Source organism: Trachurus japonicus, chromosome 24 (genome assembly GCF_045865225.1).
Source record: "Trachurus japonicus isolate A0001 chromosome 24, Traja_1.0".
Taxonomy (NCBI): domain Eukaryota; kingdom Metazoa; phylum Chordata; class Actinopteri; order Carangiformes; family Carangidae; genus Trachurus; species Trachurus japonicus.
Genome location: NC_140930.1, coordinates 6,656,439 through 6,674,715, shown reverse-complemented (window position 1 = coordinate 6,674,715; position 18,277 = coordinate 6,656,439). Strand labels below are relative to the sequence as shown.

The 18,277-nt window shown below is 39.5% G+C and overlaps 1 protein-coding gene across 2 annotated transcripts in view; it reads left to right on the top strand.

The window, feature by feature from the left end:
- ift172 (intraflagellar transport 172) overlaps nt 1-18,277 on the top strand; it is a 72,939-nt gene that overhangs the window by 28,879 nt on the left and 25,783 nt on the right. For both annotated transcript variants that reach the window (XM_085770290.1, XM_085770289.1), the window contains exons 23-28: nt 2,105-2,183; nt 4,090-4,210; nt 6,200-6,344; nt 11,670-11,759; nt 12,765-12,862; nt 15,252-15,387. In XM_085770290.1, coding sequence (XP_085626416.1) covers nt 2,105-2,183; nt 4,090-4,210; nt 6,200-6,344; nt 11,670-11,759; nt 12,765-12,862; nt 15,252-15,387 — 669 coding nt within the window. The remainder of the gene's footprint in view (nt 1-2,104; nt 2,184-4,089; nt 4,211-6,199; nt 6,345-11,669; nt 11,760-12,764; nt 12,863-15,251; nt 15,388-18,277) is intronic.

The following is an 18,277-nucleotide window of genomic DNA, read 5'->3' as shown; positions in this document are numbered from 1 at the left end:
ACAGGTTATAAAATAAAAATAAAATAAAAATTTCTGATTTTTTTCTTTGCAATTTGTTCTTTACCATCCCAACACTTAATTTATGTAAAAAGAAATCAAAATCAAAAAACTTTTTTTTCCTGGGTCTCAGTAGATTTCCTCCACAGTTGATCCTGAGTCGGGGCGTCCTGTCCTCCTTCCCCCATTTCCTCATCACGGCTTTGTTAGCTGCTGTCAGTAATATTTTTATTGAGTATCTGTCCTTCGCTTGGACATTTTCTTCACATAAGTTCCACAAATACAGAACTGTACAAGACATAGGGATCTCATAACCAAGTATTTTCAACAATGCATCGTATAATATTTTACAAAACTGTGTTATTTTATCACATTTCCAAAAAAAAAGGCTATGTGAGACATATTTTGGTTTACTCTTGACCTTGGGTGAAATAAAAAAACATATCAGAACTCCCTCCAGATCTGTGAATTAGTAGATGTGTGATGTATCTTCCACATGTTTCGCCGAGTCGCTGCAAGTTTTAATAATAAAGATAAAGAGGTCGTTTCCACCGGTGACGAGTTGTTCCGACTCCTCACAGATGTCAGCGGAGCAGCGTTTTCTGTCTCCCTCCATCTGTCTGTTGTTGCTCTGTCTTTTTCTGAAGCTGTTTGTCAGTTCTCTCCTGTTTTTTTTTTTTCTCTCTCTCGGAGCCATCTGTGTTGCTGTAACAGGTGAGAACGAGAGCGAGGCTCAGAAACCTCAGGGATGAACAGTAGTTGTTGCCCCGAGGTTGTTATCAGCCGAGGTGTTTGAAGGCTGATGAGGATCCTGGTGAAGTGTGAGTTTCACTTACAGGAGATTTAAAAAAACAAAAAAAAAAAACTGATCCTGCATTTTCTCTTCTGCAGTTTGTTGTTGTTGACAAGTTAGAAAAAAACCTCCTGATGGAAATAGAAAGTGGGATCGTTGACTAGAGGAGGGAATCGCTACAGGCCCTGCGATACGATATTAGAAATATTACAATATGCTGCGATTTATTGGGGTTTATTTTCTTTTCCTTTTCTTTTTTTAAAGTATATATTTAGGCTTTTTGCCTCTAACTGATAAGATACTTGAAAGAGACAGGGAACAGGGAGGCAGAGAGAGGGGGAACGACACGTAGCAAAGGGCCGCCAGATTCAGGATTCAACTGCAAATAGTGTCTCCAAATGAAAACTTTGTTAACATCTGTTCTTTTCTTTTTTTTAATACAGAAAACAAAAAAACATACAACGAAAAATATAATACAGAATAATCAGACAATGTGACAAAGTAAAAAAGAAAAAGAAACGAACAACTACTAATTAAAATAATTACATAAGGTTTCAGTCATACATTTTCATCAATATATGCACTAGGTACCATAACAGCAAACACATGTAGACTGAGTACTTACAATTGCATATGCCTATATTCAGAAACAAAGACAATAAGAAGTTCATTACAAATATAAAAAACAAACAAGAAATAATATATATAATGTATATAAGAAACATATTTTACAAATCATTAGAGATATTATTTGTTATATACCCATTTTAACATCTGTTTTACTAGTCTCTTCAGATCGATACAATATCGCCATGCAAAATATCACCATACTATGCTGTATCGATTGTCTCCCCGTACCCGTATTAGTGACGGCCAGCTTGTGTCAGAGATGTTGGATGGAGCTGAGGTTGAGGACGATCGACGTCTTCTTCATGAACATCGTCGTGTTTTAAAAAGAATGTGTTGCATTTACACTGTGTTGGTTTAATCCAGACCAGGATCATCCATCCAGTACAGTAAATACAGATCACAGCTGGAGCACGAAACTCCACTTTAACTGTGTTAAAGAGTTCACACAGCAACCAACAGAAAGTCCTGAGCACCAGTCACGCTGGAGTCTGTTCATTCATTATTAATGACGTGTTGTAACCAGGCTGTGAAGTTGAAGGCAGAATGTCGACAGAGATAAACTCCTGTCCTGACAACAACAGGCTGCGGGCTGACGGAGTGAGAGTTAGAGACTCGGCCCCGTTGTTCTGTTTCACTGAGTCACGGTGACGAACAGATTTGTCCCGTCTGTCTGTCTGTGTCCAGGCCGGAGATCTGTACGAGAAGATCAGGAACAACCAGAGAGCGCTGGAGTGCTACTGCAAAGGAGGCGCCTTCAGGAAAGGTACAGCTCCTGTCTTTATTAGACTTTTATTAGACTGTTGTATACTACAGCAGCCTTTCTCAAAGTGGGTGCCGCGGCACCCTGGGGTGCCGTCTGACTGAGTCAAGGGTGCCGTGAAAAAAATACCTCTTCTGACATTTCATAGAATACATTCTCTTTACATATATGCAAAGGGGCCGTGTCCACTGGACGCCCTTTTAGCGCTCTGGGCGTCTACTTTCCATTCAGATCCTATGGAGCTCGGAAAAAAGCTCTCGGCGCTCTCTGTTTTTTGTCGCGGCGCTCAGAGCGCTCAGAGTTTAAATATGCAACTTTTGGAACAGCGCCTATCAAGCGGCTCGGACGTGAGGCGGCTCGTTTCGGCAGCGTTCAGAGAGAGAGAGACAGACAGAGAGAGAGAGAGGGAGAGAGAGCGCTCCGTGGACACGGCCGTTGGTCACGGGCGCTCAGAGCAGTAGGGGCCGTGTCCACCGGACACCGGACGCTATGAAAAAAATGCGTAGTACCAGGCTCACGTCTCACATTGATGGTGAGTCACAGCCCCTCCTCTCTCCAGTGGATCTGTGTCCGCTCTGTTCCGACTCCGGTGCGTTTGATGTATAAAAACACTCTGCAGTGACACGGTGGAAATTCTCTGATTGTTGTAACGGAGTCAGAACGGAGCGGAGACGCCGGTGGATGTTCATTTGAATGCGTGCCTGCGCTGCGCGCATGTAGATCTTCTCTCTTCCTCTCACATTGCGGATTATTGTGTGCCTGTGCGTGTGTGTGCATATGTAGGCTACAGAGGCACCTATGCATAACTACTGTAATAGGCTACTGTCCCGTCTAAATAAACAGGGCATTTACATTTAGGCTATGCAGTGTCATTTTGAATTATATTTTACACAGGGGTGCCGTGAGATTTTATGCACTTTTGAAAGGTGCCCTGACTGAAAAAAGTTTGAGAAACACTGTACTACAGTATATGTTCATGAAAACACCAAGATCTGAAGTCCCTCTGTCAATACTACGGAAGAGCATTGGGACCAACAACTGAGATTTCTTTTTTAAGATTCTGAGAAAAACTCAACATTTCTGAGAGAAAAACTCATAATTTCTACAAAAAATAAATAAATAAATCTGAATTTCTGAGATAAAACCTCATAATTTCTAAAAAAAATCTAAATTTCTGAGAGAAAAACTCATAATTTAAAAAAAAAAAATTGGATTTCTGAGATAAAAACTCATTTCTAAAAAAAAAAAAAAAATCAGAATTTCTGAGATAAGAAACTCAAAATTTCTAAAAAAAAAAAAAAAAAAAAAATCAGAATTTTTGAGATGAAAAATCAGAATTTCTAAAAAAAAAAAAAAGTCTGAAATTCTGAGATGAAAACTCAAAATTTAAAAAAAAACAAAACTGAATTTCTGAGATAAAAACTCAAAATTTCTAAGAAAAAAAATCTGAATTTCAGAGTTTTTTAAAAAAAAATCTCATAATTTAAAAAATAAATCTCCGTTGTTGGCTCGAATGCTCTTCCGTACAATACACTACAAGTTTGGCCAAGGTTGTTTGTTCCAGATGTAAATCCGCAAAAAACTAAGTTGTAAATGTTTGGTTTTATTTCTTTAAGACTCAGTTATTCCATGAACATCTGGTTGCTGTAGGTTTTATCAAACATTTACTGACACTGGAGTAAATTATCATGTGTTTGTGTGACTGGAATAAACTCGTTTGTTTCAGCAGCTTCTAGAAAAACAGTGAAGAACTCAGTGTTTTTTAGATTTTCTCGGTATGTGTTGATCAGAATCTCAGATATCTGAGCTCTGAACAGCAGCTGGACGTGTGGTGGAGCAGTAGAGAAGAGCAGAGTAAATAAATGAACCGTATGTGGAGCTGAAGTTTTGTCCCTCCTGCTTGCCGTAGCGGTGGAGCTGGCTCGACTCACCTTCCCCGCCGAGGTGGTGAAGCTGGAGGAGGCCTGGGGCGACTACCTGGTCCAGCAGAAACAGATGGACGCCGCCATCAACCACTTCATTGAAGCAGGGTGAGAGGGAGAGAGAGAGAGAGAAGACAAAGACACGGACAGATGGAGAGGAGGAAAGATAACACACACACACACACACACACACACACACACACACAAACACACACACACACACACACACACAACAAAGACAATCCAACAGAGATGAACAACGATGCTTTAAACCAGCACCAGCACCATGAGCGAGATGAGAGTGACAGTGACGCCCAAAAATACCAAAATAAAGTCCCAGCCAGATTTTTATTTTATTTTTTATTTTTATCCACTAAAAAAAAAAAAAATCTCAGAAACTAAACAAAAGTTTCTGTAACTTCAACCTGAACCAGAGTTTCACACACAACATGTACAGTCATCTACACTTCAGAGATGAAACACACACATTTTTTTTTTAGTGGGAAGACGCCGTTTATGACGTCGTTAAAATAAAACGTTTGCCAGGTGACGGAGACTTCAGCTGATTGGTTACAAAAATCAAAAGTTATAATGTGCTGGAGTCGGCTTCCTGCTCACAGGGTTCCTACGCAAGTATGGAAAGTATGGAATAATATGGAATTTTATTTTATACATTTCCAGGTCTTGAAAAGTATGGAAAATGGAAACTAATGTATGGAAATATATTTATCTTAATACTTATCTAGGTTTGGTCTTATTCATGCGCTATTGTACCTAGCTACAATATCCTGGAAATGATTTGGTTTCATAATGGCATACAAATTCAGAATAATGAAAACAAATGATTAATTGCATGCTTTATTAACGTGAAACACATCTATTTACTCAAATGTCACAAATTATTTTAAAAATTTTTTACTGAGACACTGCAAAAACTCAAAATCTTTCCAAGAATATTTGATTTGCATTTCTAGTCAAAACTAATCTCTTTCCACTTAAAATTAGACTCGTCACCTAAAAATTAACTTGTTTTAGATCATTTTCACTTGTTTCAAACAAATTTTCACTCGAAATAAGTAGAAAAATCTGCCAGTGAAAGCAAGATTTTTGTGCTCGTAATAGAAAGAAAAAGCTTGCTCCACTATCAGATTTTTCTACTTATTTCAAGCGAAAAATCTGTTTGAAAGAAGTAAAAAGTGTCTAAAAACAAGCTACTTTTAATGTGATGAGTCTTATTTTAAGTATAATGAGATTTGTTTTGACTAGAAATGACATTTTGACTAGAAATAGGACAAATATTCTTGGTAAGATTTTGAGTTTTTTGTAGTGGAAATCCGGAAATTAGGGTCTGGAAAAAGTATGGAATTTGGAAATTTAAAATGTGTAGGAACCCTGTGCTCATTACCACATATAAAACTCATGGCAACGATACCATACAGGTCTAGACACATCCCGTATTTCCCATAAAGGAGTGGTGGCATCTCAGCCTTTCTTTCTTTCTTTCTTTCTTTCTTTCTTTCTTTCTTTCTTTCTTTCTTTCTTTCTTTCTTTCTTTCTTTCTTTCTTTCTTCTGTATTCAAATATGTGACAAAGCAACCAAAAATAACAACAAATAACAAAAAAATAATAAATAGATAAATAAAAGTGGTCATCTAACCACAAACACCTTAATACAGTATATTGCATATTCAAAAGGAGTGGGAAGAAGTATGAACTTATTTAATCCCACCCCCTAATTACAATACTGCCTTTCCCCCCTTTATCATCCTGGTTACTAGTATATTATTATGTAATAGGTTTTTACTATGTTTTAACTAATTATATTAATTGTGTTTCTAATTTAGGTATAAATTCATCTACATACTTATTATATTCAACATGCACATAAATGCCTATACCTGCTACATACACTTATGCCATTAGAGACAACAACAACACAAAATTACCAAAGTAAGAGAAAACTAGCCGAACTATGATGACCGCTGCTGCACTACAGACTGGTGCACAAGCAAAAATGAAATCTGTGTGTGTGTTAAAGTTAAAGGTTAAAGGTTACTTTATTGGTGTGTGTGTGTGTGTGTGTGTGTGTCCTGTCAGCTGCTCCCTGAAGGCCATCGAGGCGGCCATCGCTGCTCGTCAGTGGAAGAAGGCCGTCCACATCCTGGAGCTGCAGGAGGATCCGGCAGCGGGGAAGTACTACGTGAAGATCGCTCAGCACTACGCCTCGCTGCAGGAGTACGAGGTGAGAGAGGAGCGCCCGGTGCAGAGGGAGGCGCCTTCACGATTTGCTAATTGACCTTTCGCAAAACCCCGCCCCCGAACGGTCATTGTCCAATCAGACATCCTAGCAACCGTTACTATGTAAACAAGGTCCGTCAAGCTTCGGACCTCCGACAAACAAAGTGTATTGTCTGACAGTAGTTACCCGAAGAGTTTGGCTGGGGGAGTCGTGTTCTTTCCCTTCCCAAAGCTGAAAACACAACAGGAGAGGAGCCCCCCCCCCCCGCAGCCGGACCCTTCTCCCCCTCCCAGCTAAATGTCATGAAAATAAACAAGCATACCGTACATAGCCTATATCTGCTCCAAGGTAAGCTAGCAGGACTAGGGCTGTATCCAAAATCACTCACTACCACAGTGTTTCCTCTAGGATTTCTTTTTTTTAAGGAGGGGGGGCGATCGGACCTTACAACTTTCACTTTCACTACGCACTGCTGCAGCATGCGCACTTCTCTCTCTCTCTCGCTCTCTGTGTGTGAATGCCAATAACAAACAGCGCTATGAGGAGATGAATGAACGGAACACATGCAGCGGTGTATTTGCGACAATTTTAAAAAACAGAAGGAGCTGTACGTATGAGGAAACACTGTAGCCTACTATAGTGTACTTCCACAGATTGAATCCTCTCGGTGGGGAGGAAAAAAATAAAAGAAGAAGCTCTGGTCTCGGTCCGCGACACAAACACCACGTCCTGTTACCCGTATTCTCTTGCAGATGCGCCACATGATGCAATTTATGAATCGATAAAAGCCGTATTTTGATCATCATTATGTTTACATTGTGACCACGCAATTTTGTAGTGGTGTCAGAATGTTTAGTGATTATTAATATTCATAAATATAGCGCTCATATGCCTCTGAGACTCTGATGCCTCAAGACGCTCAATATAAAAACACTGTTGACACTCGGGCAGCGTCGAGAAGCTTGTCGGGCTAGCAACGGTAACTAAGGGGGGCGGAGCTTTTGCAAAAGGTCAATTGACCCATAGTTGAAGGAGCTGTTGTTTGTCTAGTTTGTGGAGGATGTGCGATGAGAGTAGAAGGTCTCTCAGTATTTGTATCATAATGTAGAAGATGTTTCCTGATGATGAGCACATAGAGAAGGGTTAAAGGGATACACCAACGTTTTTTTTTTTCCGTGTCTTGCCTCACTCCCGAGTCCATGACCAGCAGATAGACACCATCCTTTCCACTGTGTGTGCAGTAACCATGGAGATAGAGCCGTATCGCCCGTAATTAGCTTAGCTCAAACGCTGGAAGTGTATAGGTAGTGTTAGCCTGCCTCCTACCCGAGCCCAAATCAGCAGTCAGAAGCTGATTTCATTTTAGCTCTAAACTCTGTAAATATATCACTTCATCGACATTTCAAACATTTTTAGGCGAGAAAGTAGCCGTTTAGATCAGCAGTGTGTCGTTAATTTGTCTAAATACCAGCTGTTTACAATTTTGTTTGGACGAATTCGGCGCTACTCAAGCTAGCCGCTGTGACCAACGCACTTCCGGTTACTTTCACAAAATAAAAACACCCGTTGCCCTTTACATACAGAAAACCATGACTATAGAATTTGTGCTTTTACTTTGAAATAGGAAGCTAACCTACCCTCGATGTAGCTAGCTTGAACCAAAATAAACCGTCTTTGCTTGAACCCGCAGTTTTGACCAATCTCGTCCCGTTACCGGCATTTGACCGCTCAAGATGCCTTACCGGAGAGTTTTGTCAGCTCTGAGATGAAGATTGGTCCGTTTAGAGTTGCTGAAGAGTTTCTCTGATGACTTTAGGTAGAGGCAGGCTAACACTACCTATACACTTCCAGCGTTTGAGCTAAGCTAATTACGGGCGATACGGCTCTATCTCCCTCGTTACTGCACACACAGTCGAAAGGATGGTGTCTATCTGCTGGTCATGGACTCGGGAGTGAGGCAAGACATGTAAAAAAAAAAAAAAAATGTTGCCGTATCCCTTTAATGTCGTCATTAGCATGTTGGCATCTTTCAGCCCTTTGTTGTTTCCTCAGGTGGAGGTGGAGACTCATAACGTTACAACCACTAGTGTGTTGTTGTGTTAACTGAACTAAATGCCGGGACTGGTGGTTTAGTTGTGTGTTGAGGTTCGGTTTTACTCCCTGAATCCTGACGACAGCCAGAGGGAGGAAGTAGACGGTGACATTTTGCCACTGGCGATCGATTTCACGCACAGACACACAACTCCCTGAGAGTCAGAGCTTCAGTGCCGTCTCAGTGGAGCAGCGTGGGCCGTTTGCTCAGGGGTGTTTTGGCAGTAACGACACGTTGGCTGCTGGTAACAATAGTTTAAATAGTTGCCTAAATACCTAAAAAAAATAAAAAATAAGAGGGCTGTTGAGATGGGGAAGAGAAAGAAAGAACGAGAGGAATCTGGTTTGGATACAAAGGGAGGAGAGATGATAGCGGCTGAGCCAAACGGCCTCCGCAGACCGCCAGCCTCTGAAAATAGCAGGCTATTTCAGTCTGTTTGCTCTATGGGCATATTCACAGAAAGTAATTAAGATAACAAGCTCTTTGCTCTCCGACGCGCCAAGAAGATGCAGCAGGAAAAGTGAAATTCGGTGGAGAAAAAAAACTAAAACAATGGAGGAAGCTCTGCTGCTGCACCACCTGTGTGTTCTTCAGCAGAGAAACAGTGACTAAACAGTTTTTTAATCAGGACGGAAAGCAGCAGCGACGAAGGAGACGAGGAGCGGCTCGTTCATTTGTCTCCCTGACGTCAGGCTGAACTGATCCTAAACTCTGCTGCTGCTGCAAATAATATCCATTTAACCTTCCCTCTTTGAGCAGTTGCACACAAACCACAACTCTTTATGTTGCTGTTGGCAAACGCAGCTGTTGTTGAGGTTAAAGAGACTTTTACTGTCACTGGAACAATTTATGTTGCAAAGAAATTCTAGTCTAATCATATAACCATGTAAACAAGACAAGATAGAAGATGACAAAACATATAAAAGATGATAAGAGCATTGTCAAAACAATATTGCAAATATATGACAAATGAATTTCTCATTGGGGAATAATAAAACAATTCTTATTCTTATTAATTCAGTTATATTGCACAGTTATTGAATGTATTGCACACTTTATTGCACTTGCTAACTTAGACTTAGATACTTTATTGATCCCAAAGGAAATTCAAGTATCCAGTAGTTCATCTAATATAATATAATATGATATGATATCATCATTTAGTTAGTTAGTATGTTTATAATCAGGGCTCTATATCATATTAAAGTTATATGTTTTAATATGCTAATATGTATAGATTTATAGATTATGAATGAAATTATGACAATGTAAAGGGGGGCTGAACTTGATAAGCTTTGCTTCCTTCAGCCCATTCTCGAACTTGCACTTGTGCCATTTTTTCTTTCTTTTTTCTTTTTACATATACTGTTTGTTTTTATGCTTGCGCTTGTGCTTGTTTGAGACAAATAAAAATCAAATCAAATATGATATGATATAAGGGCACGGTAGAGCAAAAATAAAACGGAGAAGAAAAAATATACACACTATATGCATCCTTATAGATTATATAGATCAATATGTTATGAGATAAGATACTAAAATAAGAATAAATAGAGGAAACTGTGCCAAATTAAATATGCATAATGTATAAACTGCACAAAGAGTTGTTATTGTTGTTTCCCATGCCGTAGTTTTTTGCAGTCCCAGTGTAAAGAACGAGTTTTAAAGTCTGTTTATCTGTTCTCTAAAGTGTTTTTGTGTGTGTGCATGTTTAGCCCTGGATGTCAGGTGTATTATTGGATGTAGGGGTTCGGTTCAGTGTTTTTGAAAAAAGTCTAATCTGGAACATGAGTCTGTGGCTGTGTTCGAAACCGCATACTTCTCCTACTACTCGTACTACTCATACTAACGATTTGAGTATGCAGTATGTTCACACTGCGCAGTATGCGATTTGCAGTAGGCGAGAAGTTCCCGGATGCATACTAGATTCGGCCGAAATGTTGAGTATATACATCATGAGGTCACTACTCATACTCAAACTACCCAAGATGCAACGCAACGTGACGTCAAGGACCGCCTCTTCCTTGCCGCGAAAAAAAAAAAAAAAAAAAGAACGGAGAAGGAGGAGCCGAGCGGACGAGAGGAAAAATGGAGGGGCAGCAATACAAATGTGAGCAAGCTAGCCACAGTGGGGACAGGTTCACTTCCTGTTTATAAAGTAAGAGCTCTGACGTCATTGTAACGGCTTTCTTTATGGTCAATTGCAACGGGTGCTTTATTTTGACACAGAAACCGGAAGTACAGTGCTCACTACGGCTGGTTTTACTAACGCCAGAGAAGTCCGACTTCGTCCGACTAAAATTGTAAATAGGTGTTATTTTGTCATTTTTTCAACACCATGGGGATACGAAGTAGTACTTTCTCGCCTGAAAATGTTTCAAATGTTGCTGAAGTTATATATTTACAGAGTTTAGAGCTTAAGTGAAATCAGCTTCAGGGCGGCTGATTTCGGCTCGGGCAGGAGCGAAATGCATTGTGGGTTATCATAGTACGCAGCAGTGTGAACGCTCTGCATACTGTATGATCGATTAGTATGTAGTATGGAGTATGGAAGTATGCAGTATGGAAGTATGTAGTATGGAGTATGTGGTTTCGAACACAATAGGTGCGTTCGAGATGAGCCAGGCGTGCGCAGAATCGATCGCCGGTGACCAGCGCACAATGCATGCCGGTTAGATTTGTGACCGACTTGATCCTGACTTGCTCTGACGTCATGCACGCGCCTGCAACGATAACCTCACGAGATCAAGGCGGCCGCAGTTTTTAGAGCCAGGCGCCGCAGTTGCTCTCCACCGACTGCAACCGCCTGCAGCCTCAGCGCATGATGGGAAACGCACCGGATCATGAGCTGATTGGCTCTTAGTTAGGACTGCAAACACTACGTGTTGTTGTATAATGCTAGATTATATGAATCTCATGTTGTAGGCCTACTGCTTAAAAAAATATTCACACTGAATCAAACTTATATCCTGAGAAATATATTGGTTATTTATTGGACAATTGCAGTACAGCATAAGAAATATATACTTTGGTGACTTCCTGTTTGTATTGACGGCGGCTGGAAACTGTCCGACTTGACTGCAGCTTTCTGTCACCGCCCCCTGCTGCTGCCGCCTGCTCTCGCCGACCGTCCAGGCGAGGCGCAGTTCATCTCGAACGAGCCTAGCCTGTGATTTTCATGTTTCCTATTCGATGTGTCCTGATGCATTCTGGGTGTTTTGCTCTGTGTCCTGCAGGTGGCAGAGCAGCTGTTTGTGAAAGGAGGTCACATTAAAGACGCCATAGACATGTACACGGCAGCCGGACACTGGGAGGAGGCTCATAAGGTCGGCGTGGAAACAAACTAACAAACAAACAAACAAACAACAGACACAGTTTGAGAAACTTAAGACGAGACACTAACAGGCAAAAACACTGTTTTTTCATGCACTGATCAATCTTGAGATTTTGGGCTATTTTTCTTCCTTAACATGTATTCTGTCAGAAAAGTCAAAAGAAATGGTAGAAAATCCACATTAAGGTTTTTTCTCTTTCATCAGTAGATTTCTCCTAAATTCGCCACAAGTTAACAGCTACTGTGACAAACTGTGTTCATGTCAGGTATCACTGTAAAGCTCCCTCTCTCTCCTGAACAATGATGTAGGTTCCAAAAATTGTCATTTCCTCCGTATCCGCAGCCAATCGTAAAAGTACGATTTACATAAACAATCTATGGAATTTTACAGTACGAATCTTTAAAGGCCATTTTCTCAAAATGAGTTTTTCCTCAGACTCTGAGCTAGAAATCTCCACTTCAGCAGCACTTACAGACACCAAACCTTCCAGTTTGATCTCTTTCTATATCCTGAAGGTTTTTACAGAGGGGAATTGTTGATATATCATTCACAGCCTGATTTATACAACATTTTATTCCTAAAAACAGGGCGAAATTTGATTTTTTAGGGCTGGTGAGAGTATTTTCTCATTTACAGAGTGATAAAAAGAGATATCCAAAAAAACTTCTGACTCTAATATGTCAACAAAATAAAACAAGAATTTTGAAAGGGGCTTTATCCATTGTTCAGATTTCGGTTCTTGAAATGTCTGCAAATTAGCGCATATTTCATTAGATATTGCCTCATTTACGTATTTAAACATAAAATTTGACAAAACTTGTAATACAAAAAATATTTGTCTTAATGTAAGTGATAAACTTGGGAAATTTCAAGGTGATATCTGTTATTTAATTTTTTTTTACTCTATTCACCTGTAGTGTCTCCCCTTAAATTATAAAACAACAACAACAAAACTGTGTGTTGTCATGTGTTTTGTGTTTTGTGTTTTGTGTGCAGCTGGCGGTGGAGTGTATGACCGAGGAGGAGGTCATGGCTCTGTACATCAGCAGAGCTCAGGAGCTGGAGGCAGACGGCAAGTTCAAAGAGGCCGAGAGGTAAATGCAGATGGCGGTATTTATAGACGTTTGTTTCTTCTTCTTCTTCTTCTTCAGTAGCTGCCGGGAGCGCGGAGACGGAGACGCAGCGAGGCAGACAAACACGACTGCAGAAGTCGTCTCTGACCTCAAGTCACAGCAGCAGGAATAATGAAAAGAGTATCTGACTGTTGACAGGTGGTAATTACAGCCTTCGCTTTCACTCGGCTGTCTGACTTTTCCACTGTTTCTAGGCTGAATGTGAGACGGTGCATTAGTCTGCACTTATGTGTTTGACACTCGAACATCTCACAGCTCCATATTTTTCTCCTCTTCTGTGTTTTTATGTGAAGTGTTGATCCATTAGAGGATATAAAAACCACCTCACCTCCTCTCTTCAGTTTCTCTCCGGAGCTCTGGTAACAACAGGTCGGTGTCAGCCAATCAGGAGAGAGGAGGATGCATCTGGGCCGCTCCTCTGATTGGCTGACTGTTTTCTGGGTGATCCAATAAATTAAATAGAGCAGATTTCAGAATAAAACACTCCTGAAAGTTGTTGGATGGATGGTGGGTCCAGGTGGTGAGGGGGCGGGGCTTTGTTGTGACATCATAAAGTGACAGGAAGTCCTGACGGCTGGTTTTTAGGCTCAGTTTCTGAATACAGGCTGTGTGTATTTCTCTGTGGACTGAGGCTTTGATACTTTCACAGTATTAATATAGAACCTAGAGCTGCTTTATAATCACACTACACATGGACATCTACCTTTATACTGTATGGAGCTTTAACACAAACATCTACCTTTATACTGTATGGAGCTTTAACACAAACATCTACCTTTATACTGTATGGAGCTTAACACAAACATCTACCTTTATACCGTATGGAGCTTTAACACAAACATCTACCTTTATACTATATGGAGCTTTAATACAAACATCTACCTTTATACCGTATGGAGCTTTAATACAAACATCTACCTTTATACCGTATGGAGCTTTAATATAAACATCTACCTTTATACTGTATGGAGCTTTAACACAAACATCTACCTTTATACCGTATGGAGCTTTAACACAAACATCTACCTTTATACTATATGGAGCTTTAATACAAACATCTACCTTTATACCGTATGGAGCTTTAATACAAACATCTACCTTTATACTGTATGGAGCTTTAATACAAACATCTACCTTTATACTGTATGGAGCTTTAATACAAACATCTACCTTTATACTGTATGGAGCTTTAATACAAACATCTACTTTTATTTTGAAGGAGCTTTAACACAAACATCTACATTTATACTGTATGGAGCTTTAACACAAACATCTACCTTTATACTGTATGGAGCTTTAACACAAACATCTACCTTTATACTGTATGGAGCTTTAACACAAACATCTACCTTTATACTGTATGGAGCTTTAATACAAACATCTACCTTTATACTGTATGGAGCTTTAATACAAACATCTACTTTTATTTTGAAGGAGCTTTAACACAAACATCTACATTTATACTGTATGGAGCTTTAACACAAACATCTACCTTTATACTGTATGGAGCTTTAACACAAACATCTACCTTTATATTGTATGGAGCTTTAACACAAACATCTACCTTTATATTGTATGGAGCTTTAACACAAACATCTACATTTATTTTGAAGGAGCTTTAACACAAACATCTACTTTTATTTGGAAGGAGCTTTAACACAAACATCTACCTTTATAGTGTATGGAGCTTTAATACAAACATCTACCTTTAAACTGTATGGGGCTTTAATACAAACATCTACCTTTATACTGTATGGAGCTTTAACACAAACATCTACATTTATACTGTATGGAGCTTTAACACAAACATCTACCTTTATATTGTATGGAGCTTTAACACAAACATCTACCTTTATATTGTATGGAGCTTTAACACAAACATCTACATTTATTTTGAAGGAGCTTTAACACAAACATCTACTTTTATTTGGAAGGAGCTTTAACACAAACATCTACCTTTATAGTGTATGGAGCTTTAATACAAACATCTACCTTTAAACTGTATGGGGCTTTAATACAAACATCTACCTTTATAGTGTATGGAGCTTTAATACAAACATCTACCTTTAAACTGTATGGGGCTTTAATACAAACATCTACCTTTATACTGTATGGAGCTTTAATACAAACATCTACCTTTATACTGTATGGAGCTTTAACACAAATATCTACTTTTATTTTGAAGGAGCTTTAACACAAACATCTATCTTTATACTGTATGAAGCTTTAATTCAAACATCTACCTTTATTTTGAAGGAACTTTAATTTAAACATCTACCTTTATTTTGAAGGAGCTTCAATGCAAACAGTTATTCAGTCTTTCCTCTGTGTGTGTGTGTGTGTGTTACAGGCTGTTTGCCACAGTGAAGCAGCCCGACCTCGCCATCACCATGTACAAGAAGAACCGGATGTTTGATGATGTCATCCGCCTGGTGGCCAAACATCACCCCGACCTGCTGACGGAGACTCACCTCCACCTGGCCAAGGTGAGTCGCGCTGTGATGAGGTCATCACGGACAACACTGACAACCAAGGGGGTGGATCGGACTACACGTGACGCAGGCGTAGCTCACAGTCGGCCATATTTGAACGGGGAAATTGCTCTGACTCTGGCTGCAGTTACAGTGCAGTAGATAGGTGATCCAGTCATCTTCACTAAAAAAACAATTCATAACTCTGTGAAAAATAAATCAGTATGTAGCTATTACTTCAACTATTTCCATAATGTCACTATAATGTTACTTTTACAAAAAAAAGTACATGATTAAAATGATCCGTGATTCTAAATATGCTGCATCATATAACTGCATAGACGTTCATAAAAAATCAAATCGTTTTGAAATCGGACAAAAACTGATCAAGTTCTGGTCATTATAGCAGAACATGCACCGTAGGCTTAATCAATCAATCAATCAATCAATCAATTTGTTTATTTCGGGCATGTCAATTTAAATCATCATCATCACACTTCATCTTAGTTCAAATAATACAATACACATGGCCGAAAGGGAAAGCGGGAGAAGCAAAAGCTTATCTAGTCCCGCCCCCGTTACCCACAGAATAAAAATCTTTATCATAATCTTTTCTTTTTGCTTTTTTTTTTTTTTTTTAACATTTTGATATAACATTCTTTTACTTATGACATTTTGACATAACATGTTACAGCAGTAGGTAGTATACACATCATATCATAATCTTTTCTTTTCTTTTTGCTTTTTTACATTTTGATATAACATTCTTTTACTTATGACATTTTGACATAACATGTTAGCAGTAGGTAGTATACTCTATTCTGTCCCTGAGGCGTGTATCATATACGCACAAACTGACAGATAGCTAACAGCAGGATTTAGAGAAAGTCGGACGCAGGAGTATGTTTACTGAATCCTTTTTACTCTTCTTTCCATCCTTTTTGTAAAACTGAAATGAATATAAAGTTACAGTACTTTAGTAACTCACAAAATACAATCCAGAATGAATTTACATTGGTTACAGTCTCAATGCACAAGCCATAACAATAAGCTACATTTAGCTTAGCTTAGCATTTAGCGAACTATATTATCACAGTCATTGTTTGTTCCAAAACAATCGTTTTTAAATCCAACTTAAGAATTTTTAAATTATTTATATGCTCTGTTGAACAGAAACACAGAAAACTAACAAAACTTACAAGCAAAGGCTCTCCAAGGCACTTACGTAGAAGAAAAGAGGAGAGGAGCTGTCTGCCTGACCGCATGGAGAAAGAATGGCTGCACTTCCTGTGTCACATGACCTTAACTGACCAATAGAAAAACACTTAACAACATAGTCTGTTTTATGACAGATTTCAACAAAATAAGATATCTAGAGGCCACAAAATGTGTGCCATGACATACTCTGAGGGAGAGAGTTGCCCGTCCCACGATGGCCGCCGTACTGGCTGCGCCGTGTCATTGGGCAGCAGCGGTGGGTGAATCATCTAGTCTTCTTATACTGTATATATCTATGCGGACAACGCTCTGTCAGACGTTGTGTTGGTGTCGGTCTGTCTCTCGTTGGGAGGTGCGGTTGTTTTATTTTGTTTTGTTTTGGTTTGGTTTGTTTTCTCTAACCCATCAGTAACCAAGGAAACATCTGTCCCACCCTCATAATTGTTGAGTTGATGAGGAAGCTGCAGTCGTGGTTGACGGGAACAGTTTCTTTTAATCGGTTCATCATTTTTCAAGTCCATCATGTCGCTGATACAGAGTTAGTTCAGTTCAGCATCAAACTTCAACTCAACAGCTGCGAAAAAGAAACTCACATTATAACACAACAATGGCTGCAGGTGTTTTAGACTCACGGACATGAGTCTCATTTAAAGGGATAGTTCAACGTTTTGGCAATTTGGCCCATTGCCATAATCCCTATAGTCATTAGTTGTTTTAGAGGTAAATTCATGCAAAACCTCTGATGCGCGTTTCCTTCAGGGACAGTTTTTCATCAAGCAGTCTCTGCATTTCCCTCTAAAACAACTCCGTCTGGTAACGTTCTGTTATTATCTCATAGCGTGGTGAATGTGCAGGTCACAACTTGTCCACCAGAGCGTTTTGGAGTTGTTGGATTGTGTATTTGATGAGTTTGATGAGGGAAACTAAGAAATTCCATTAGCCTCCGTAGCGTAGCTCTGAGCAGCTCACGGCTCTGCTCCACCGTTCTAAAAATAGCTTGCACCGACAATTAAACGTAACAAACCTACTGCTACGACTGTAGGGATTATGGCAATGGGCCAATTTGCCAAAATGTTGAACTATCCCTTTAAAGCTAAAAAAGAAAGAAAAACAATGTTGAAGTTGAAAATATCTTCTTCTGTTTTTACCACTTAATCAATGTGTCATAATCTGCAGAGAGTTTAAAAAACGAAATGCAGTTATGGTGGAATGCAGCATAATTTGCATAAATTAGTTTTTTTTTCATCTGATTTTTCATAAAAAAACTGCTTGAAAAGCCAAAACAAACTGTCTTCAGCTGCATTAGATACATCACCACACTTTCTGTACCACTAACACCATCCTCGCTGCTGAGCCGTGTCCATGGAAACGTGATGCACCGTGTCGTAAAACTGTTGTCACACTAAGTCGTGTGAAATTTCCACTTTGTGTTTCTGTGGCGGTGATTTAATGACCTGGAACAAGACTTCATTAGAAATAACAAGAAATGTAAAAATGTTCTGTTCATGAAGTTGAGGCTCATTTGCATATTTCAGTTTAATTACCAGTCGACGAATCAAAGAACAGATCCCAGCATCTGATCTGAGATCAGTGGCGAAGCAGCCGAGGGGCCGTTGTCAGGACTCTTCATCTTCATCTTCATCTTCATCTTCATCTTCATCTTCATCTTCCTCAGCCTCGTTCAGGC